This window comes from Jatropha curcas, chromosome 6, assembly GCF_041381405.1.
Source record: "Jatropha curcas cultivar XTBG-Jc1 chromosome 6, XTBG_Jcur_1.0, whole genome shotgun sequence".
Taxonomy (NCBI): Eukaryota; Viridiplantae; Streptophyta; class Magnoliopsida; order Malpighiales; family Euphorbiaceae; genus Jatropha; species Jatropha curcas.
Genome location: NC_143156.1, coordinates 2441970 through 2464769, shown reverse-complemented (window position 1 = coordinate 2464769; position 22800 = coordinate 2441970). Strand labels below are relative to the sequence as shown.

General features: G+C 33.9%; 4 protein-coding genes across 6 annotated transcripts; 1 reads left to right on the top strand and 3 right to left on the bottom strand.

Annotated features, from left to right (window-relative positions):
* Positions 1-145: 145 nt before the first annotated feature.
* MLO4 (Seven transmembrane MLO family protein) lies at positions 146-7564 on the top strand. 2 transcript variants are annotated; one of them, XM_037637859.2, is made up of 16 exons: positions 148-323; positions 778-902; positions 1326-1383; positions 1564-1790; positions 1864-1980; positions 2319-2379; positions 2965-3056; positions 3247-3321; positions 3569-3654; positions 3798-3847; positions 3946-3986; positions 4073-4243; positions 4346-4381; positions 4488-4555; positions 4995-5055; positions 5447-7564. In XM_037637859.2, the coding sequence occupies exons 4-16, from the start codon at positions 1569-1571 to the stop codon at positions 5852-5854; spliced, it is 1488 nt and encodes a 495-aa protein (XP_037493787.1). In that variant the 5' UTR covers positions 148-323; positions 778-902; positions 1326-1383; positions 1564-1568; the 3' UTR covers positions 5855-7564. The 2 variants fall into 2 exon arrangements, with proteins under 2 accessions (XP_012071290.1, XP_037493787.1); XM_012215900.4 differs by having other exon boundaries at positions 146-902.
* Positions 6866-7491, bottom strand: FD1 (ferredoxin 1). Its single transcript, XM_012215901.3, has one exon. The coding sequence runs from the start codon at positions 7489-7491 to the stop codon at positions 7054-7056; it is 438 nt and encodes a 145-aa protein (XP_012071291.1). The 3' UTR covers positions 6866-7053.
* Positions 6866-14636, bottom strand: TMN1 (transmembrane nine 1). The gene is made up of 12 exons (XM_012215902.3): positions 14333-14636; positions 12800-12992; positions 12534-12638; positions 12277-12294; positions 12082-12179; positions 11846-11998; positions 11587-11721; positions 11223-11389; positions 10814-10908; positions 10350-10723; positions 9386-9659; positions 6866-8898 (listed from the first exon to the last, which is right to left on the bottom strand). Exons 1-12 carry the CDS (start codon positions 14441-14443, stop codon positions 8831-8833), a joined length of 1791 nt encoding a protein of 596 aa, XP_012071292.1. The 5' UTR covers positions 14444-14636; the 3' UTR covers positions 6866-8830.
* A 593-nt stretch (positions 14637-15229) lies between these two features.
* Positions 15230-20837, bottom strand: LOC105633328 (disease resistance-like protein DSC1). Of its 2 annotated transcripts, none has more exons than XM_012215903.4 (5): positions 20061-20833; positions 18816-19911; positions 18227-18523; positions 16315-17439; positions 15230-15896 (listed from the first exon to the last, which is right to left on the bottom strand). In XM_012215903.4, exons 1-5 carry the CDS (start codon positions 20549-20551, stop codon positions 15408-15410), a joined length of 3498 nt encoding a protein of 1165 aa, XP_012071293.1. In that variant the 5' UTR covers positions 20552-20833; the 3' UTR covers positions 15230-15407. The 2 variants fall into 2 exon arrangements, with proteins under 2 accessions (XP_012071293.1, XP_037493773.1); XM_037637845.2 differs by having other exon boundaries at positions 15579-15888; positions 20061-20837.
* Positions 20838-22800: the final 1963 nt, after the last annotated feature.

Genomic DNA, 22800 nt, shown 5'->3' with positions numbered 1-22800 from the left:
GATAGCATAGCTAAATACGTAATGGCTTAATCCTATTCTTTTGTTGTTTTTTTTTTATTACCATGCAATAAAGAAATTAATAAATAATAAATTTTCACCAACAAATGATCTTCATTTCACCAATAAGAAAGAAACAGTAAAAAGAGACCCTTCAAAGCTTTCCAAGAAGAGAATTCCAAAAGCAATAAGAGAGAAATTGAAAGTGATTTATAGTACAGCCTCCATGAGAGTAGGTTGCATTTGGTGAAGAGTAGGCTGTGAAGTGTGAAGCATATGAAAGAGAGAGAAAGCGAAGTCTCGCAGCGATTCCCATGCAACTAAAAGTGGGCTTGTTTACTCAATCACAAACAAAAACCAAATAAACAATTAAAAAAAATCAGACCTTCCATGTTCTCTTCACAATTTCAAGTTTCACTAATGACAAAAACTTTAATAATACTTTATTTTTCAGTTTCAATGGTTGCTATTTGATTCATATTTTACTCGCTTCCTCACTTCCTGGATGCTACACTTTATAGTTTATACCTCACTGTCACCCACTTCAATATTTCTTGAGAAAATTCTCTGTTTTCTCAGGAAAGTCTCTGTTTTTTGAAGTGGTGGAAAGCTAATACGTTGTGAGCTTTTAACCATTTGAAACTTTCTAGAGAAAGTTCTCTGTTTTCCCAAGAAATTCGTTAAAGTGGCATTTTTTTTTTCTTCGTTCTCGTTTTTTGTTTGCTGGTTGAGTTGAGTTTTCTTGTTATTGTTGGTTTTATATGATTTGACAAATGGCAGAAGAAGTATTGGTGAGACCAGGGAGGTCTTTGGCTGAAACTCCTACTTACTCTGTAGCTTCGGTGGTTACTGTATTGGTTTTTGTTTGCTTCTTAGTTGAGCGCTCCATCTACAGATTTGGAAAGGTAAAGACAAATCTTTTTTGTTTGTTTTTCTTGTGGGGGGAGTGGGAATCAGTTCTGCAAGAATGCTCTTCTTGGTTCCTGAGAAAATGCAGGCAAGTGCCAGACTTTGTGTTTGGAATCGCTTCTAATTCATTTGTCGTTCACACATGAATTCATATATGTCAAATGCTGAAGAAAAAAACGAATTTTCTTACAACTAACTGTTTGGTTGCTGAGAAAATGTGGGATTGGTGAAAGAAACTGAGGCCTTCGATTTCGAAGTTGGGACCCACAAAAAGCATTTTACGCATTTTTTTTCGCTGGAAGTTCATAAATTTTGCTACATTCAACTATTCAGTTGTTCAGACAATTTATTTTTTGGCCTATTAGGCCCTCTGATGAGTAGGAGAATTAAATGTCTGATTTTATGCTCTGTGTTTACAGTGGTTGAAGAAGACCAGGAGAAAGGCCTTGTTTGCCTCTCTGGAGAAACTTAAAGAAGGTGGGGCTATAATCCATTAATGAAACAAATTTTAAAGGGTTTGGGTCTCGATTTTGATCTGTTCTATATAGAAAATCATACACTTTTATTATAATATATTGCTTTTTAAGTTTGATCCTTTTTACTACATTTGCAACTTCAAGTTTGATTCTTTCTTTCTCCGCTGTTTTTTCTTGTTAGAGCTGATGCTGCTTGGACTAATATCTTTGTTGTTGGCGCAATGGGCAAGATGGATATCTGAGATTTGTGTAAATTCATCTCTTTTCAACAGTAAATTCTATCTTTGTTCACAAGAGGATTATGGTATAATTGAAGATGTCCTACTTGAAAGTTCCACAACTTTCCTAAACAAAACTGATATTCCTCCAAAAGGGATAACTACTCGAACCTCTCATCAATGTGGTGAGGTAAATCGCTGCTCTTTCTGTTTGTAATTTATGAGGCACATAATGGTGGCTGAACTAGCAGTAATAATTGCAGGGCCGTGAACCATTTGTATCGCTGGAGGGTCTCGAGCAGCTCCACCGGTTTTTATTTGTTCTGGGTATAACACATGTTCTTTACAGCTGTTTATCCGTTGGTCTGGCCATGAGCAAGGTATGTGAAGTAGTATCTATAAGTTGAGGGCTCCTAAGTAATAGTTCAAATAGTTGGAAGATGTCTTTGACATATTACCAAAGATTGGCCTACTTTCTGCCCTCATAAATTTGTAGGGTCCTTCTGGTGCAGTTGAATTATCTGTGGAAATTCTATATAGTGAACTTGTTCATGCCACTTGGGATTGGTCCCCATGAACTTTTGCTCAGTCCATATCATTTGTCATATTCATTTTAAACAAAAATTGTTTAGCTATCAATTTATAAATTTTATTTGTAACGTGTGATCCTTCATGAATTATTGTGATGGTTTATTTCTTTTACATTTTTTCTTTCTAGATTTATAGTTGGAGGAAGTGGGAAAACCAAGCCAGCTTAGTTCCTGAAGAGAATTTGCAAGGTACCCCGATGAAAATCGTGAAAGAAATAGTGATCTAATAACTCTGGCTAATGTAACAGCACCTTTTCAACTGGTATACATATGTGCTAATATTTAGGTGTGTAAATAAGCTTAGTCGGCTAGCGAGCTGTTTGAGCTCGGCTCGAGAAAAGTTTGAAAAAATTCGGCTCAAGGATTAAGTTCAAGCCTAATAATATTTAATTCGAAAGTTCGTCGAGCCTTATTGAACTCTATTGATATATATATACATATATATAATATTTATTTTAAAATTATTCAAGAATCAAGCCTCGAATCGAGCTCGAGATTAAAATTTTCAGGGTCGTTGAGTTTCGAGCTTGATAGGTTTGATATCGGATTGGCTCGTTTGTACTCTTAGAACTACTAGTAATATTTACCAAATGAAGATCAAATGATAGATTTCCTTAAGTATAGCACATGCAATGCATTAGTTTAAGAGGTTTTAGCTCATAAGGCCGTGTGGAAATTGCGATACAACCATATTGAACATTATAAGAACTCCTTAATTAGTTCTTTGTACTTAATTTTTTCTCCCTTGCATTTATTTTTATTGCTTTGTCATAGCAAAGAGAAACAAGGTGATGAGACGACAATCGACCTTTGTTTTCCACCGCACATCTCATCCATGGAGCAGGAGTCGCATTCTCATTTGGATGGTGATTCTGTTTTCTTTTTACTTGTGATGTTTATTTAGTGCTGGAGATGTTCTAATTGCAAATTTGGTGATTTTGGCCCTAATTTTCTCAGCTTATTTATCTACTGTTTGATTCTTGTCTAATTGTTTATGTTTATTTTCCTCCTCGTGTAAAAAAGTTTAAACTTTCTTTCCCACGTCTTCTTCTGCAGCTTTGTTTCCTTCGGCAATTTAAGAGTTCTATAAAGAAATCAGACTACTTAGCACTGCGATTGGGTTTCATCACTGTGAGTATCTAACATTGTTTCCTTCTCTATGATAACATATGAGTAAGAATCTTCAGTACACAAAAATTTTGCCTTCTTTATCAAATGTCATTTTGTTATTACAAATTCTACTTATTCAAGAAATCCAATTTAGTTACTTTTTTTTTTTTTTTTTTTTCTATTCTTGATTATCAGATGCCGTATCTATTTTACTGTCTTATTTCATCCACCTTCACTGAACATCTTTTTCATGCTTTCCAATTTTCAGAAGCACAAATTGCCACTTTCTTATAATTTTCATGGATATATGGTTCGAAGTATGGAAGACGAATTTCATGGAATCTTGGGGATTAGGTATTTGTTTATCCAACTTGAAGTGTAGGCATTTTTCTTTCTTTAATTTTCATTGCCTTTGTTGTTACAGGCTCTTAGATTCTTAACCACAAGTAGTGGAATGCAAAATGAGTTGAACTGAATCACTTTTTATAATTTTGCAGCTTGCCACTTTGGGGTTATACAATATTGTGCATCTTCATAAATATTCATGGTGAGCTGTCATTTTCGAAATGCAAAAATAAATAAATGATGAAAGCTTTTCACATTTGAAGTACTTCTTGGAATACTGAGGACATCTAAATGTTGCAGGTTTAAATATTTATTTTTGGCTCTCTTTCATCCCTGCCATAGTAAGTATAGTCACTCATTTGGTCATTTTATTGATACAGCACAAGACATTTAGTTAATCCTTGAATGGTTGTTTCATTTGTCGAAGCTTGTCATGTTGATTGGGACAAAGCTTCAGCATGTTGTATCTACATTAGCCCTGGAAATTGTAGAGCAAACAGGTCCCTCCATTGGGGCTCAAGTAAAGCCTCGTGACGATCTCTTTTGGTTTGGAAAGCCTGAGATACTGCTAAGATTGATACAGTTTATTATATTTCAGGTAATGAATAATGATTTTTATTTTTAAATCATATGAACAATACACATATATTTATGTGCTCTCCTCAGATGATGAATAATGATCTGTCTTTTTTTTGTGCAGAATGCCTTCGAGATGGCAACATTCATTTGGTCCTTAGTAAGATCAAAGCCTTTCTCTCTATCTCTCTGCACTTTTCTCTTATTTTCTTGCCAGTTGTGACAAATGCAGTAGTATTGAATTATTTGATTCTCTTTAATTTTAGTGGGGGTTTAAGCAAAGATCATGCTTCATGAAAAATCATTTAATGGTGGTTATTCGGCTAGCTTCCGGGTATGTTTCTCTCGACTGTCAAACTTTTCTTACAAAGTTAAACACTTTCAACAATTCCATTGAAGTCAAAACTATGCTTATTTGCAGTTTGGAGAAAAGATAATCTGATATAAGTATTTTTCAAGCCAAAAAATTGATTTTGTTACATTAAGAATATTTTAGCAAGTTCACAGACTCAACTTATGGCTTTAGGTGCTTATTGGCATAGTATAGTAAATTCTGTTAAATTGAAACATGCCATAAGTTAGTGGCAAACCAATGCCTATTCTTGCATGCATGATAAAAGCAATTACGGTTTGCTAGTGTGTTGTTGCTCCAACTTTTGAACAATTTCCAAGAAATTTATACCATGCCATTGATATTGATTGTGAAATCTTGAATAGTTATATATTGTTTAGCCGTAACCATTCTACATTTCATTTTGTATCGGTGAATACAGGGTTCTTGTTCAGTTCTGGTGTAGCTATAGCACAGTTCCTCTGAATGTAATTGTTACTCAGGTTTGCCACACTTTTCTAGCGCAAATAATATTCCCATTACATGCATTATTCATCTCTTATTATTGGACAATTCATCAACTTAGACAATGTTGTTTATACATCAACTGCATTTTATAAAATTCAATGTTGTAATAGCCTCGCCGTTAAGAACATGACATGAAAAGCTAAGAAAGACACGCATAAATAGGTGAGGAGAGGCATCTTTCAATTGTACACAGGGAAAATTGAGGCAAGTAAATTTAAAATAGTGCACTATATTGGCTCGATCAGGCTCAAGAACCAATTGAGAGTTCAAGCTCACCTCATTTACACCTTTTTTTTTTTTTTTTTTTTTTTTTTTTTTTAAAGTTATCAGATAAACACATAATTTTATGATCTTTGACGAGTTCAGATGGGATCACGGTTTAAGAAAGCCTTAGTTGCTGAAAGTGTAAGAGAGTCACTACACAGCTGGTGCAAGAGAGTGAAGGAGAGATCTAAGCGCGAATCTGCACATTCAGTCGCTACAAGATCAGTATGTTCACTTGATACAACAATCGATGAAGGAGATGAAGTTACAGTTGCATCAGGCACTCTATCTCGGTCATCTTCCTTAGGCTCAATAAATGGGATAACCGTAGCAGCTCCTGAGCATGTTGAGACTTCGAACTCGCTTCAAGTTGAACTTTCTTCTCGGATCGAAGAGTACTTAAATGACAGTACATCACATCCTCCTGCCATTGATGATGATGATGACAATGAAGATAACATAGAGGAACCAAAAGTTGAGACTCTCTCAGATTTGTTTCGAAGAACTTGATTAAATTTTATCTTAAAATTACAAGAATTGTTACCTTTTTACAGTGCTAAAAGAATCAGAAACTTGATGACAACTAAAAAACAATGCAATTAATACACAATCTGCCTGACAAAAGCTTTTACTAATATTAGGTAAACATTTGGTAGCACTGTCAATGTGTTATAAACATGCACATGTTATTAGTTTTTTTTTTTTTTTTTTTGAAGGAGAAAAGATTTCATTAAGCATGGTTTGAAGCAAATACAGGTATAGCTTCTATATTAGAAGGAAGCTTATACCACACATGGGAGCTAGCATAAGAATAAGACATTCTTGTAAGAGCATGAGCTTGTCTCAGAACCCAACAAACACTATTTATTATACATTTATTATATTGATAAGTAAATCCCTCATCTTTGTATAATGTTTTGCAATAACTCATTTTTCATTTTTTATAATATCTAAAACTAAAATTCATAAAAAAAAATATTTTGAACTATAAAAAACTTCATTTTTTTAAGCTTCAATGGTTATTAAAAATTTGCTTACTTAGAGCAAAGCTATATCTAATAGACTAACAAGATTACTACTAATTTTTAATCCAAATTCTGCTTTATTTCCTCTAATTTCATTTTTCACTATTTTAATTAGAAATATATTATTTGGTCCAATTATCCAATTAGGCATACCCTTCTTATTGTGGTGAATGTAATTTTCAATCCCTATCCATATTTATTAAATATGAGAAAAAAAAAAGGGATAATGGACTAAAATGAACTACCTCCATCCCATCATAATATCATATAATCCAACCTCCTTGAGCTTTCCATCAAAGAAAAATACATAATACATCCCATCTTCATTTTCAAAAATATATATATACACTAGAAAATATATGAAATGGCTGCCTGAAAAATTTTAGATAGTTAGCATTACATCCTCCTTTTAGAAGAATTTTCAATATCCATCTAAAATAATTTTACAACAAAAATTAAAGAGTGTGTGTGTGTGTGTGTGAAAGAAAGAAGGAAATGAATCATATAAATGTTTATTAAGCTACAAGAAGAGCTTCAACTCTCAATTGACAAGAAACATAACAATCTTAATTAATTATCCTGAAGAACAAAATAAACTAAACCAACCAACCCCACAAAACCAAATTACATAGAAAGCAAGCAAGCAAGAAAATGCTTAATTAATTAATTAATCAAGGAAGAAGATTAAGCAACAAGATCTTCTTCCTTGTGTGTCTCAATGACAACATCAGAAGTGGGATAAGCAACACAAGTAAGAACCCAGCCCTCTTCCATTTGTTCATCATCAAGAAAACTACCATCGGACTGATCAACCTCTCCTCCTACAACTTTCCCTGCACAAGAAGAGCAAGAACCTGCCCTACATGAGTATGGCAAGTCAACTCCTGCTTCTTCAGCTGCATCCAGAATGTACACGTCATCAGGGCATTCTATTACTTTTTCACCCTCTGGAGTTAACAGTTTTACTTTGTATGATGCCATTGCCTTGAACTTTCCTCCGCGGCTTGATTTCAGGCCGAAAAGAGCTTGTCCCACGTTGGGAAGTGCTCGCAGGCTAGTAACCGGCTGCCGGCGAGTGAAGGAGGTACTAACCATGGCACTGGAGAGGGCTGTGGAGGCCATTTTTTTTCTTTTCTATGTTAGAGAAATGGGAATGCTCTTTTCTTGGTGTGGAATGGGAGGCTAAAGCAAAGAAGAGGTGGATAGTGTTATTAAATGCAAGGCTTGTGGCTATGAAATGGAAAAGGGTTGAACTGGAGTGGAATCCTATCTGCCACGTGGCAACCTACTGTGGCTTACATTATCTTTTTATCATCACCACAGAGAGATTGGTGAATGTGGCGGGCACGATCCTACGACGGATCTTTTGGCATTATATTTTTATGGCTCTTATTATTTAATTATTATACAATGGTCTTTTTTAATTTTCACCTGTGTACTTATCGTGAATTGGCAGCATTCTACGGTTGCCCAAGCTTCTTTTTGGGACAAATAAGTATATAACACTCAACTAACTACTTGTTCAAACCAACACCACAAACTCCCAGATTGAAAACCCTAAATACTATTTCTTAATATTGTAATATATTATGATTGCTTTTAGCATTTTATAAAAAATTATTCAAATAGTTAACAGTTTCACACTAATAAAACCACTCAAACAGTTAACAGTTTCACACTAATAAAACCGTAACAGATCAGCTAACTTTGCTGAATAAACCCAAAGTAAATTCACAAAATGCAGAAAATAGATCCTATCCTCATTCTGGAAAATTTGCACAAAAAATAAATAAAATCATTGCATCAAAATTTTAATGAAATTTTAACAATGCCCCCCATTTTGTCTGTTCAATAATCTCCCCAACAATTTGGCCCCTCACAAAACAAAGAAAATAGTTGCAGTTAGTTGCACCCAAATCCCGGCAATTCACCCTGTCAAGATTTTGCTTCCGATAAGATAAATGAAAAGGGAATGACATATCAATGCATTAGTTGCAGTTGGAAACAACAGATGTATGCACATACAATTCTAAAGCACAAAATTCATTTTCTTCAAACTTGGCCCCCCGAAAAGTTTCTACTTCAGAAGATGAGCAGACAACAAAACAAATTCAAGGAAAGGGGAATTAGGCGTTGGTTCTTACATAGGACATCTATTCGTAAAACAGGAGAGAAAAAATGACAGGTGTTTGATATATTTTGCTAACTTCACATATTATAAGAACAATCTCTGAATTCTAAATTAAGGATTTCACTTACAGCCGGGGAAAAAACCAAAAACAATCTCAGGGCTTTCCCCTAGTCCAGAGAAAGAAGAATACTTCCCCGTCGTCAAACATTTGGATTCTTTTGTAGCTTTGCTAACCTCCATTACAAAGACCAGAGACTTCATCAAAATTTAATGTCTCAACAAGAATGTGCCCAGAGAAGCTCTCAGGTCTCTTTCTCCTTGGTGAGTGTTTTAGTCACACTTGATGTTTCTGTAAATCCTCCTCACAAACAAATTCGACCCCAAATAGCCAACAGCTCCTGCATATAAAGAAACAACGATTACATAGATGCCCCGATAGCAATTTTTTTAGATCAGGTCTCAGAAAGTAAATGCTCTGGAGAATCTTCAACAAGCTAGCAGTCAATACAAATAGCCATGTGCCTGAACTAGGCAGTACAACATTTGTCATGCTTTTAAAATAATTTATGATGCCTTATTTCCTGCTTATGCAATCCTAAATGAATCAACTTGAAGGAAGATTTGAGAGTACATAAGGATATGAAATTGGGTTGAACAACCACACAGAGGACCATATTTCACAGCGTTAAACAGGTTCTCCAACATTATATATCAAAGTCTCAACAAGCATACCAAATTAACCGGCAAAGGAACCCCAGAAGAATAATCTGTTTAACTTGAGTAAAAAATATTTTGATTGCAGAAATAGGATATTAACGTACAATAAACTAAAGTCCAGAAATATCAAGGCACTCGTACAAAATTAATCAGAAAGAAAAAACTTACCACAAAGGATCCCTAAACCAAGGCAGAACATCAAAGTGTATCCAAAATAGAAGCTCGTTTGGAAGAAGCCTGACATCTTTGTCTTCACATAATAGTAATATATTGAGTATAAGTACACGTAAACAGCTGTTGAGGCTGCAGAGAAAAATGATGTCCACTGCCAGTGGTAGTTCTCAGCATTGAGCAAGAAATATGTTCCCACAATTGTCACACAAACAGTGACAATAATGAGAATCAGAAAAACCAGCAACATAAAGCCATATACATAGTAGACCTGTCCAGTAGCACAAAGGATAATGTTAGCAAAATATTTAAAAGCAGTATTGCTTAAACTCTGTGACAAGCATAAATTCCGCATGTGCACTCACACAGGAATATATAACTAATGGTGCCTAGAAAATAGGAATCATATCAATAAAATAATAACGAACTAATTAGTAATCCTGCACTCTATGTATAGAATTTGCAAACAGAATGACAATCAGCAAGCAATAAAAACTGAGTGCATGAAAGAACATGGCGCCTCTTGGAGCAAACTCATTCAAGTTCATATTGCAGCTAGAAAAAACAGATATGTGCTATTTGATAATATTTCCGACATGCTTTAGGCTAATGTAGGAAAATATACACCCTAATCTTTGATTCTTATTATCTATTAATTTGAGATACAAAGATTGATCAAATAAATATACATATCCTTACATGACAAAATTATCATGAAGTTCTAAGATTGATGTAAATTCCAAAACTAAAGTGAAGTGTGCTAACACTTTGACATATATTATGCATTTAAGATGACCACTCAATGCATTCAAAAGATACAATATAGTATCTAACAAAATTTGGTCAACAAAAACAGGTTTTCATGTAGTGAATGTCCCAAAAAAAGGTACCAGGAATCAGATACAATACATGTCATCGGAAACTTTTTGTACTGATCAAACAACAACGCAGCACAATTCACCTTGTAATTCCAGAATGAAGTGAAGACAAAATACATCTCAATGAATATGCTACCAAAAGGTAGTAGTCCTCCCATCAATGAGACTACAGATGGTGTGAGGTACCATTTCTTCTCAGGGATTGGTCGAGGAATGGTCTTCACACGACATGGATTATTTGGTGCGCCACTCCAATTTCTTCCGACAACCGTACCAAGAAGCGCAAGAGGGAAGGAGATGAAAGCCCAAATTACGAAAACCACAACCATGGTGCCAAAGGGAATAGCTGCTAAAGACCCATAGAATATAGCAATTGTGTTCAATATAAACCCAATCCCAAAGCACATGAATGGAAATAGAGAAGCTGTGAGGATCATCGACTTTATCCAATTTTTACCTGTAAGTGAAAAAGAAGAAAAAAAAAACTAATAAATATAAGAATAAGCAGAAAACACATCACAGTTAAATAATGCATAGAGATGCATACCGCCATGGCGTGAATACATGCCCCCACTCACATAACCCGAAATGAATGATGTAAGGGCATAGCACACAATGAAAGTCGTGACAATTGCTCCCCTCCTGAATAACATAAAGAACAGTAAATTTTATCATACAAAAATAAGGAGATAAACAAATTTTTATTTATGGATAAGAATAAAATCTGTGGAGATGCAATATGAAAGAGTCCTTCATAATTTGTTAGAATACGAATGAGAAAAAAAAAGCTCTGCCGAGGCTTGAGTAGAAAGAAGAGGTACTCGAACACCACCAGGGTGTAAGCCAAGAAGAAATAGAAAGAGATATATACAAGATAACAGAATCTAGAAATTTTATAGTGGCGTGAAAAAGAATCTAGAATCTAGCAAGTATTCTGGAGTAATATCTCAACATACCCAACATATAGTGTTCCAACAATTGCCAACAATATGACAAGCAGCACAAGCAGTGCCAGCTGAGCACCAGTACCAACAACAGCAGAAAGAACTACTAAATTACGAGGTGGCCGGAAAACATCCCCATGGACAAGTTTCCAACCAGACTCCTCACTAACATCTCTTTCCTGAAAAAAAATTCCAGTGGTTGCCACATATATTAGTTTTAGAATCTACTGCAATTGGTTGACATGCATAAGCACACACACAAACACACACCAGAACTTGTTCATTAAAATTAAAAGAATTCACATCAAACAAAAGAATAAAAAAGACAACCAATCAACATAATATTTACAAGTGCTTGTATTGAAGGAAAGCATACCAGAGAATCAAGATCGTCATCTTCCCGCGCATACTTAGCATAGTCATTTCTAAGAGTCCGCATCAATATCATTGACACCAAACCAGTGAGAAAGATAACCATCATGAATGAATTGAAAATGGAGAACCAATGGATCTGCATGTTTGAAAATGAAGTTATGAATAAGTGAACCAATATAAAGGAGCATAATAACTGAACAGCTAGAATACAACCATGAAACTTTTTCTTTTTCTTCCGCGAACAAATGAAAGAAATTTACCTGGTGCTCAAAGAAAGGATAGTCTAAATACACATCAAAACGACGTGCAAAAGTGATATCAGTCGAAACCCATTTCACAGAATATGTCATGTCTAATATTCTACCAGCTTCTACAGGCTTTGGACTATCTTGTGTAAGATTTACGTGAATAATCTGCGCCAAAAAAAATTTGATGATTTAACAACAGGTGTCAATATCATTCATGAAAAACACATTGGTGTCGCATAACCACAAACCTGATCTTTATTATATCTAACAGTTATGCTCTTATGGGTGTAAAGTACATGCTTGCCATTATCACTGTTCTTGTCAGGATGCAACTCACCAACAAAGCCTAATGATCAATCAGAAAATACATTTGAGAATGAATTATCAAATCACACTGTGTGCATGAGAGAGAAAGAAAACAGTATAGTTTGGTGAATATATACCCCACAACGGCAGGTCATCTGAACTTGCAATCCAAATACCAAAGATCAACCGGAAAGAGAAAAAATAATAATAAGTGGTCCATAAACCGCATAAAAAAGCAGCAATTGAAGGAGACAAACAATCCCAGTATTCACATGTGTGCATAGTAAACATGTAAATACACACACCCCCCCAATATATGAAAATATTAGAGGCAACATTGCAAAACTTCATAGCATTCCAATAGGAACATGTACCAGAATGTGAAATAACATACCCATGAAGAATTCAAACCAATAGTTGTTTTCAATTGCATCCTTGAACTGTTTGACTTTTGATTCATCGAGGTCAAGTGAACAAATTGTACTTCTTTCGACATTCCCTGATTAAAAAAAAAACGAGAGAGAGAGAGAGAGAGAGAGAGAGAGAGAGAGAGAGAGAGGGGATTAAAAACAAATAACAGAGGTGAAAACAAAATTCAAAAGCAAAAAAACTAATCAAACTCCAGCATAAATGTAGGCTAGTTTGAGAACAGTTACATACTCAAGAACTTTATGTCAATCTTGCTATCAATAAGTTCATTTCCTCCTAGGACCTCACCAAGGCCACCCCATTTGTGTGCAGCACTGCCAGAAGGATGACAAAATGGAAGACTGTAATAGTTGTACGTTTCTTGTGGATTATTATAAGGACCAACTTTGTTCACCCAAAGAGTAACTGGTTCATCTGGTTGATACTGCAAAAAGGAAAAACAGAAGGTGTCAAGGAAAAATAAAATATAGCAATTAATCAAAATGGTGTTCTAACATGCTCTCACAGTAACCAAATTGGTGCCCAAGTCATTTTATTCATTCCTTTCAGATTTTTATAATCCAACATTCAAAACAAAATGAAATGAAACAATTAACAAATGCACGAAACTGGAATCATGAAGGTAAAAACCAGCTGAATCATGTGAGGTCAGCATCTAAATTAGATTCCACACCCACAGTTTGCAATGCTTTCCATCTCTTTCCTGACACGGTAAAAAGCATGGTGCTTCTTTTTTAAGTTTATACTAGTCTAAAAAGTTGTTTCACCCTTTGCATGATTTTATTTCCTATCAAGGAACAAATATGCATTTCAAAACAAACACCATGTCCCTAGAAAGCATTTGCCAGTGGTACAAGTGATGCCTAAAACCAAATTTAAACGCTGAGACACAATAAATAGCTTCATGCAAATTTCAAGACAAATCTGCTGCAGTGCACCTAGACCATCAACCTCTTGAGGAAGCGTTGTACATATTTCAAATCACTAAACAATGGCTCTCCCACAGAGCTCCTGCAGCCTTTTCCAAGAAGGTATCCAAGTCTATAAACCTCTAATGACTGGCACCAATATGATGCCGCATCAGAAATCAGCTTTAAGCTTCATTCAAAATGTGGTCTTTACAGCCAAAAATTCAAATCAGTTGAAACCAAACCAAACCAAAAAAAGAAAAAAAAAACTTGAATGTGGCACCAGAAAGTTCACTAACAGAATTCAACTGCTTATCAAAACAATTTTCATAAAACTCATTCATGTAGATGAGGTAGTAATCAGATCCACTGTACAAGAATCAGCAACAAAGCCATCCACATTTGTTATACCAATTATTCTGTTACTAAGTATCTTACATTTTGTACTACGATAATCTAAAAAGGGAGAGTGAAGTTTTCCATTCACAGCCATTACTCGGTCAACTACCAAAAAGAGTCCAACTTTCCCCTCATGCGCCTTCTCATCCACATCTTATTACTACAAGCAAGCTTTCCAGCATTCACATTTGCGCGCTCAAGAACTAATAAAAACAACAAGAGATCTAAGCAGTAATCCCCAATCCACAAAATCGCAACAATTCAAAACAAAATTGAACGAATCAAAGCACAACATCCTCACAAAATGAACAAAAGAACCAATTTGCGAAGCACACTAATTCAAAAACGCCACAGATCTGAGTCCAACTCCGGAACTAAAAATCCCTAAATGGCGAGATCTACAAGGTACAACCCCGCAACACCGAGTCAATCGAAAAGGGAAGGTTTGAAGTTTTACCTTGTGATCCGACTCGGAGGCGAGCGCCGGAGAAAGGGAGATGAGAGAAACGAAAGCAAAGAGAAAGACGACAGTGGATCGGACCGTCGTGGCGGTGGAGAAGGTGGACATGGCGATCACCGTCGACAGCGGGATCTGACGGTCTAGATTGAGGTCAATTAAAGGTCTTTCTTCTATTCTTTTTGGAGTTTTTATGGATTCTTTCTCCGCTAAAGCTCTGATATGCCCTTTCCCTTTTATCAGATAGATAGAGAGAGAGTAACGAGCTCGTGCGTTTGGATTTGCGACTTGTTTTGTTATTCAAGCGAAAATACATTTTACAGAATGAATACGTCGAAATAAAGTAAAGAAAATAAAATTGTTACCAAAAAAAAAAAAAAAAGTAAAGAAATAAAATAAATAATTTATGAATTAATGGGCCCTTTTCACTTAAAAGGCCACATTGATATTTTCAATTTGGGCCTGAATATGATAATGCTACTTTGGACCAAAATACAGATCCATGAGTGGGTTATAAATAAGAGTAACATGAAATCCTTAATTTTATTAGTTTCCACCATGAATCCGATCTAATTAAATTTTTTTGATCAGAATAGATTTGATAATCTCATAAGTTATTCTCTAAATATGGATTTATTCGGTAACTTGTTGTTACTCAAGATATTTCATTTTAATTTTCCTCAGAAAAAAAATATTTCATTTTAATATTAAATCAAACTCAATAATAATTATAATATTGTTAAAAAAAATTCATTGGAAGTAATTCCTTGTCAAAATGAACCCCAACATTTAACTTTATCAGAAACTTGTTTCGTTTGTACCTCAAGATATACCTTAGTAGTAGGTGTATATACAAACCCCAATAAATTTGAATTCGAATCTCACTTCCCTCTGTACTTAAAAAAAAAAACTAGTTTTGTTTCAATTTTTTTATCGAGATATGGTTCGAAATGTTACAAACAATACAAAATAATTATCTCACAATAATTGCGAAATTAAAGTTAATTAATAAAAAAAAGGAAATACTCAAACTTAATCACTTTATCTCGATTTTTTCTTCCAAAGTTAATTTGTTTCAAACCGTCTCTGTCTTGTTCTCCCAAATACCACCCTTCTCGGTTCTAATAATTTCGTGTTTCGAAACCAATCGCGCCGTATATTGTTCCCAAGATATAGGATGAACACCGCACTTAATGGTTCCCTTAACATTGTAATCATCATATCCATCTTCAATAACAAACTGGAATGAGGCCTGAGAGAAATGCTTTTTATAGTCGAAAGAATGGTACCAAAGGAACACATGTTCTGAATCTAATTTATGCATTACCCACACGCCTGGAAAATGAAAGTCATGGATATTTCCAGATTTATCTTCGAATTTCGCACGACATGAAACCAAAATTTGATGAGAATTAAGAAGCTTAGGATCAATAACAGAGCAAAAACAGAAACCCAAAATATCATCATCTCTCTCCAGCTCGAATGAAATATGAGATCCACATCCACTCATCTGATATCTCATGCTGTGTAGAACTTCCATCCCAGGAATACATAATCTGAAGTCCTGTCCCATGAAAATATAACACAGTTCATGAATGAGAAAATGGGGAATTTGAAGATAAATCTTTCACGGCATCAATAATAAATAACTATTGAAATATTTTCCTGATAATTTTCCTCATAAAAGGACTAGACATCCATTGCCAACGAACAATAAACATGCTCTACCTCCGGCCATCCACAGCATATGATTTACCGAAATAGATTTGGCGAAAAACACCTAAGGTGGTAATTTTATTTTGTCTACCTCTCTAATAGTATAGTAATTAGGCAAATATTTCATTTAGTATCAATTTTCGGAAATTTAAAATAACTTTTTTTTTAGGAAAATAAGTTTTCTTTTTTTTTTTTTTTATCCATATACGAGTTTAAGCAAATCAATCACTTGACATAGGAAGTACCATAACATTAAGGAAATATACCTCTTTTTCTGGATATGCAGACAATAGGGTTTCCATAATTTCGATACGTACATTCTCATCCAATTTGATGCAATTACTAAAATCAAGACATTGACCGTCCATTTTGAGAAAATCATCATGCTCCACATATGCCTCTCCATCTTCATCTTCATCTTCCAGGGAAAGGAATGGACATGATACAAATTCTAAAGAGATGCAATTTGATGCAGAAAAAATTCTTGAGCATGGAAGTTGCGGTAAATTTCTTAGCCTCTTACAATCATTCAACTGAAGTGTGTTCAACTTAAAAAGCAGTTTGATGCTTGCAGGTATGCTTTTGAAATCGTTTCCATCTAAATATAACGATTCCAATGAAATTAATGACCCAATACTCTCTGGAATTTCCAATATACTACACTTACTCAGAAAAAGATTCCTCAGGCAATTCAAACCGGACAAAGGAGGCAATGTCGTCAAACGTTTACATCCCTCACAACATAAATATTCCAATTTGCTCAATTGATTGATAGAGGATGGTAATATTTTTATGCCACTTCCTGCTGCTGCAAGCTTCATCAGAGATTTTAAATCTCCTAAGTTATCTGGCAATCCGTTGAGTTTCAAACAATCTGTAACCTCAATTTCTTCAAGAGATTTTAACTGACAAATGCTTTGTGGAAGACAAGATAATTTTGAGCATTTAACGAGAGTAAGTCGCACGAGACTCTTTAACTTGCCAATGCAGTTTGGAAGATTTTCGAGCTCTGTACCCCACAAGGACAAAGTAACAAGTCGAGAGCAATGTCCGATTGATAAAGGCAATTGTTTTATAGCAGTTCTATTTAAATATAAAAACCTTATATTGCAAGGAACCTCTGGACATTCTTCAAGTTTTGAGCAATGTTTAAGATTGAGAAACTCAAGATTTTCTAACTGAATGAAGCTTGGCAAACTGCAGATACTTTCACAGCCTTCCAAGTCTATCAGAGCAAGCCTACTTGAATTTTCAAGAGATGAAGGAATCTCAACTAAACTTTCACATTTGCTCAAATATAATTTCTCAAGATTTGGAGCTTCAAACGAGTTTGGAATTCTTATTAAGGACTCAGAGTTCTTGAGGTCCATGACTTTCAAATTTCCAAGAGGCTGTAATAAAAATAGGAAGAATATGAATTATTAACATCATATTTTGTATGAGTAGATATTTAGTAAATTTAGTGGAATTCCTTAAAATTTCATGCTTTAATATTTGTCATGTGAAAAAAAAATTCTCATCAATTCAATTTTATAAAGTTTAGCTCAACTGAATCATGCATATTTTACTGTTTTATATATATTACTTTTGTCCCACAAGTGTGTTTAAGGTAATTGCACAAAAACAAAGAAATTAGTGTTAGGCAACTTTATTCTAGCAAAAAAATTGAAATTGACTAAATTACCCTATACTAATTCTCTAAATAATTAACAATGTTCTAAGAACACGGCCATAAATATTAAATAATTTTTTAAAAAAAGAGAAAAAACTATTAGTTTTAATATTAAACAAAAAAAATCAATTAATTAATATAAATTATAAATTTTTTGTTGATTTTTAATTAAACCTAGTTCATGGGTTTTACTCAGTTTTCACTGGTTTTTTCAAGTTTTCAACCTATGTCTTAAGCATCTAAACCAGACTAATTATAATTCAATTTCCGATCAAATTAAATGAAATAACCAGTTCAGTCCAGTTCTTAGAACTATGATAATAATGCTTATAATTTTGTGAAGATATGAAAAGATAAAAGATCATATTAGAAAAAAGATAATCGATGTTTCATTAATTTTCTGAAACAACAAGTGAATTGGGGAAAAAACCAGGAAGATAATACTTCAAGTTCATTTACGTACAACCAATAAAGAATAAGAAACTTTAGGAATTTAAAAAATGTACCTTATCATCTGCCGCCCATAGTTGCTTGAGCTGGCTGTGAGGCAAGTGAAGTCCTACGAGATTATTCGGGCAAAACTTCAGCGGCAAAGATTTCAAAGGGTAATGATCCCAATATAAATATCTTAAAAGTTGTGGAAGAAAATCAAGGCCAGTGGGAAGGATATATCTTTCTGAGCTATCACATTTGTAGATTTTGAGGAATCTAAGATAATGCATCTCCATGAAAGCTGTGGAATCCAGCTCAATAGGTCCAATCTCAGACATGTCAAGCGAAATGCATTCAATCTTATCAGTTCCCTAATAAATAAACAACAAATTCCATTTAGGCTGCGTTCAAATAATAACTTTTTAAGTATCTTTTATTGTTTTATTTTATTTCTTCAGGTGTTCGTAATATAAATTTTAAAGATTAAGATAGCATTTCATAAAAGATTAGTGTTCATAATATAAATTTTAGAGATTAATATAGAAGATTAATCAGTGTAAAATTTAGCTTTTAACATTTTATGAAAAACTAATCGTATAGCTAAACATTAATCAATCAGTTCAAAGCTATTAAAATAGTTTAAGAACTACCAAAACAGCTCACCGTATTTGTTTTGAATACATGAGAAATATCCGCAGACATCCACAACCTACTGCGTCCTCCAGGCTGTTTCCATTCCCCATTGACAATCTCCTTTCCCATTTGTTGTAGCAAGTTATGCATATCAACTACTCCTGATGAAATGGTTACGAGAGATTTATCAACAAGATTCCTTATTCCACTTCTTGCAAAAAAACCAAAACTTTCTAGTATATTTTCAACTTCATCTTTAAGTTCTCCTTTAAAGAAACATGCAATATCAAGAAATATGTCTTGATCATGTCTATCTAATCCATCATAACTTACTCTTAGAACATCTTGAATCTTCTTGTTTGGAATGCTTTTCAATTTGAGCAACTGGCTCTCCCAATCTTCTATCTTCTTGCGATAAAGACTAGAGCCTAAAACTGTTATTCCTAACGGATTACCTTCGGCATAAGTTATCACCTCCTTGGATAGCTCAACATATCCTTCTTTAGGGTCATTTTGATGGAAAGCGTGCAAGCTAAAGAGTTGAAGAGCTTCATGATCCATTAATTTCTGAGCCTCATAAATATGCTCTTCTTCACAAACACTTTGAAGCACTTGTTTATCTGTACTAGTTATAATGATTCTACTTCCCTCACGGTATAAACAACAATCCCCAACTAAATCATCTAACTCTTTTGGGTCATCAACATCATCAAAACCAATAAGAACTTTTTTACGTCGCAGCCTTCTCACAATCCATGTATCTAAACAAGGTGTGCCTAGTTTTAAATTTTCGTCCCCCAGCAATGCACGAATGATTTTATCTCGTACAACAATTGCTGTTTTCTTTCGTATCTGTTCTTTGACATTTGAAACAAAGTAATGGGCATCAAATTTAGCCATGATTTGGGTAAATACTTCACCAGCAAGAGTTGTCTTTCCAATACCAGCCATTCCCCAAATTCCTACACTTCTTCTATCATTTGCTTTAATGTCCAATAACAATTTTACTTCCTCCGCTCGCCAATCAATTCCAACTAACTTGTCTTCGTAACTAGTAGAAGAAGGCATATGACTTAATATCTCCCAAACACAATCCACAATTCTCTCAACTAGAAGTCGGTCATTTCTGGTCACATATGATATGAAGAATAAATAGTAAGCCAGAACTTGTAAAAAAAATGAAACAGAAATTTAAAAAGAAAATAAATTAAATTATTATTGATGAAGAGAAATAAAAGGACATGTAAAATTAAATAAGGGAAATAAAAACTTTACTTGATCTCATTAGAAACCCAACCACTTAAGTCGTTGCTGATTGTTTTCAGAGCATGGCACCATCCGACAAAGTTGCGTGAACTATCGCTGTGATCTTGTAAAAGCCTGGCAAGTGCCTTTGCAAAAGGCCCTGTGAGCTCTTGAACGTCAGTTGGATCTATACGGTAAAAAACTGGCAGAACTATTTGTCCTGACCTTTCTCTGCATTCATTTATCACAACAAGCTCGTCCAAGCACCATGGAGAATCTGCATAGTTTTCGGAGAATATGACAATTGAAATATATGATTCTTGGATTGTTCGCTTGAGGGCCGGTGTTATTTCTGCTCCCTTTTGAAGGTTTTCATCCTTGAAGGTATCTATTCCTTTTTGCTTCAAAGATTCAAAGAGGAAGGACAGAAAACCATCACGGATGTCTTTGCCTCTAAAATTAATGAAAACTTCCTGGTTCTTTAGCTGAGAAGAGGTTGAAGAAGAAGAAGCAGCAGCCATGGTATTAATGATAAAAGAAAGGCTTTGCTGGGAAGAGGTTGAAGAAGAAAAAGAAAAAGAAATACCCGTGGTATTCTAATGATACAAGAAAATGTAAATTATTGGATGAATAAAAACTGTTGAGTCATCACTGAGTCTCAACAGAGGAAGCTTCCGATCACTTGCACAAAACAAATGTCGAAGGGATGATGCCCATTTGTGTGTTGGAGTGAAAGTGAGAGAGATAAACAGAGAGTAAAGCAGAGGAGAGATATTCTAGCATGTGTGGTGTACAGCAAAGGTGTAAGTGAGATATTGTCACTTGAGTTGTATGATTACAGTTTGGTCATCACTTATAAAAGTTATTTTTAATTAAATCCAATACATTGCACTCTTCTCCAGGGGTGGAAGCGGGTATTTTAGGGTATCCATATCGCTTCGATCCATTTAAAGAGAATATGGATAATTATAAATAGGTTTGAGACGAATATAGAATGTGAAATTACTATCTGTTGTAGATGCTGGTAGTTTACGAGTATAAATTTTTGGACATCTGCTATTTGTTACTTGCTATATTAAATAGGTTTGGAAGTGGATATCTGCAATATCCTATGCATTATTAGTAAAAATTGTATTTTAAGTAAATTCATATTTAGATAATTTAAAACTCCCAAGTACTTTACCTGTGTAATGGTATTTTAAAAGGGTTTTGAATATATACAGGCAGTAAAAATTTAAACCGATTTAGATGCGAATATTTTAAATTGATATTTAAATAGATTTAAAACGGATACGAATAATAAAATTTTAAACGAATACTAATGTAAATATCTTAAAATTTATGGATACCCACCCGGCTTTCATCCCTCTCTTCCCAAATTCAACAAAAACAGCTCACTGGTTCTCTTTTTCTTCCATTTATTTAATCTGGAAGTAGAACCAACCTTAATTAGTAGAAACTAGACTTACGTGTATAAGTACTCAAAAGGCATTTTTATTAAGCTCCCTAATTTATTGAATTTTCTCTATTAAGCCTAGCTCCTAACTTTTATTTGTTCTTTCCATTTTTATATTTGTGAGCTTACAAAATATGCAATCATCACTCGATGGAATCAAAGACTTCTTCAATTAGATTTTCCTTTTTGGCTTTGAAAATAAAGAATCCAAAATTGTTTTCTTCTATGTTTTAATTTCTATCTACTTTTATTTTTGATCTCTAAATGATTGTTGAGATTTTCTCTTATCATATTATTGTGAATTTATTGTTTCTTATAACTAACTTCAAGTTCCATTTACTCTTGATTAAATAAAAATTTAATTTTTTAAAAAATAAAAATTGAGTCACATATGAATAAATAAAAATTTGAGATTTTAATAGCTAAAATTCCATAGATTTATACTAACACAACTTTATTGATTTAATAAATACACATTAAATTAGAAATTCCTAACACCTAACAGTAATGCAACGTTAGGCGAGTTGGTAGAATGTGTGGTTGTCCTCCTTCTACGGAAGCAGATTGGCAGTTAATTATGTGTTTTATCCTTTTGGGAAAATTGTCCACTGTATGATCTCATCCTAACGTATTAGACTAATTAAAAATAAATTTTAATATAACGAAGTATTTTTAACCGTTGACTAAATAAAAAAGAAAATAAAATAATAACAATTAAAAAAAAATCTTTATGGATTGAATTAATATATGAAACTTAGACAAATTTTATCATTTCGTTGTTGACTGCTTCTCCAACACTTTGATATTTTTAAAAATACTCTCTTTAAAATATTTTTTCAATAATATTAGAATATGAAATGTAAGAATCTGAGTTTTTTTTTTGTCAATTAAACTAATATAATTAGATGCCATTTAAAAATCTGGATGACAAAGTATAATTTCTGCTGCTACTGACTCAATTGGATGCCATTTTGTACCAAAAACAAATGTTAGCCACGTCTGCAGTTCGCCAACAATACCATTATGGAATAGCCATCATAGTTATTAATCCCTCATCCTAAAAATATAAAATTTTTTTTACAAAATATAAATCATTAAAGGAAAATTACTATTATATCCCTGTACCATAGTCAACTATACTAGTCGGTCCTGCTTTTTCTAAAACACATGATTATATTTCTAAGTTTTTGTTTTGTCCATCTCTGAAATTTTTTTTTTTGTCAATTTTCAAAGTTTGTACTGTTAATTTGTATTAAAAAGACAAAAGTACCCATCATTTGATAACATACCCTCCATGGATGATTAGGTATTGTT

What these genes read in the sequence shown, in the direction of transcription:
- MLO4 (XM_012215900.4), top strand. Translation starts at nt 771, where the DNA reads ATGGCAGAAGAAGTATTGGTGAGACCAGGGAGGTCTTTGGCTGAAACT. An exon ending in CCATCTACAGATTTGGAAAG is followed by an intron (nt 903 to 1,325) that starts GTAAAGACAAAT and finishes CTGTGTTTACAG; the next exon opens with TGGTTGAAGAAGACCAGGAG. An exon ending in TACAGTTTATTATATTTCAG is followed by an intron (nt 4,244 to 4,345) that starts GTAATGAATAAT and finishes TTTTTTGTGCAG; the next exon opens with AATGCCTTCGAGATGGCAAC.
- FD1 (XM_012215901.3), bottom strand. Translation starts at nt 7,491, where the DNA reads ATGGCCTCCACAGCCCTCTCCAGTGCCATGGTTAGTACCTCCTTCACT.
- TMN1 (XM_012215902.3), bottom strand. Translation starts at nt 14,443, where the DNA reads ATGTCCACCTTCTCCACCGCCACGACGGTCCGATCCACTGTCGTCTTT. An exon ending in GTTGGAACACTATATGTTGG is followed by an intron (nt 10,909 to 11,222) that starts GTATGTTGAGAT and finishes TATGTTATTCAG; the next exon opens with GAGGGGAGCAATTGTCACGA. An exon ending in CATGTATTCACGCCATGGCG is followed by an intron (nt 10,724 to 10,813) that starts GTATGCATCTCT and finishes TTTCACTTACAG; the next exon opens with GTAAAAATTGGATAAAGTCG.
- LOC105633328 (XM_012215903.4), bottom strand. Translation starts at nt 20,551, where the DNA reads ATGGCTGCTGCTTCTTCTTCTTCAACCTCTTCTCAGCTAAAGAACCAG. An exon ending in ATGTATTCAAAACAAATACG is followed by an intron (nt 18,524 to 18,815) that starts GTGAGCTGTTTT and finishes TTTATTTATTAG; the next exon opens with GGAACTGATAAGATTGAATG. An exon ending in TATGGGCGGCAGATGATAAG is followed by an intron (nt 17,440 to 18,226) that starts GTACATTTTTTA and finishes TTTTTATTACAG; the next exon opens with CCTCTTGGAAATTTGAAAGT.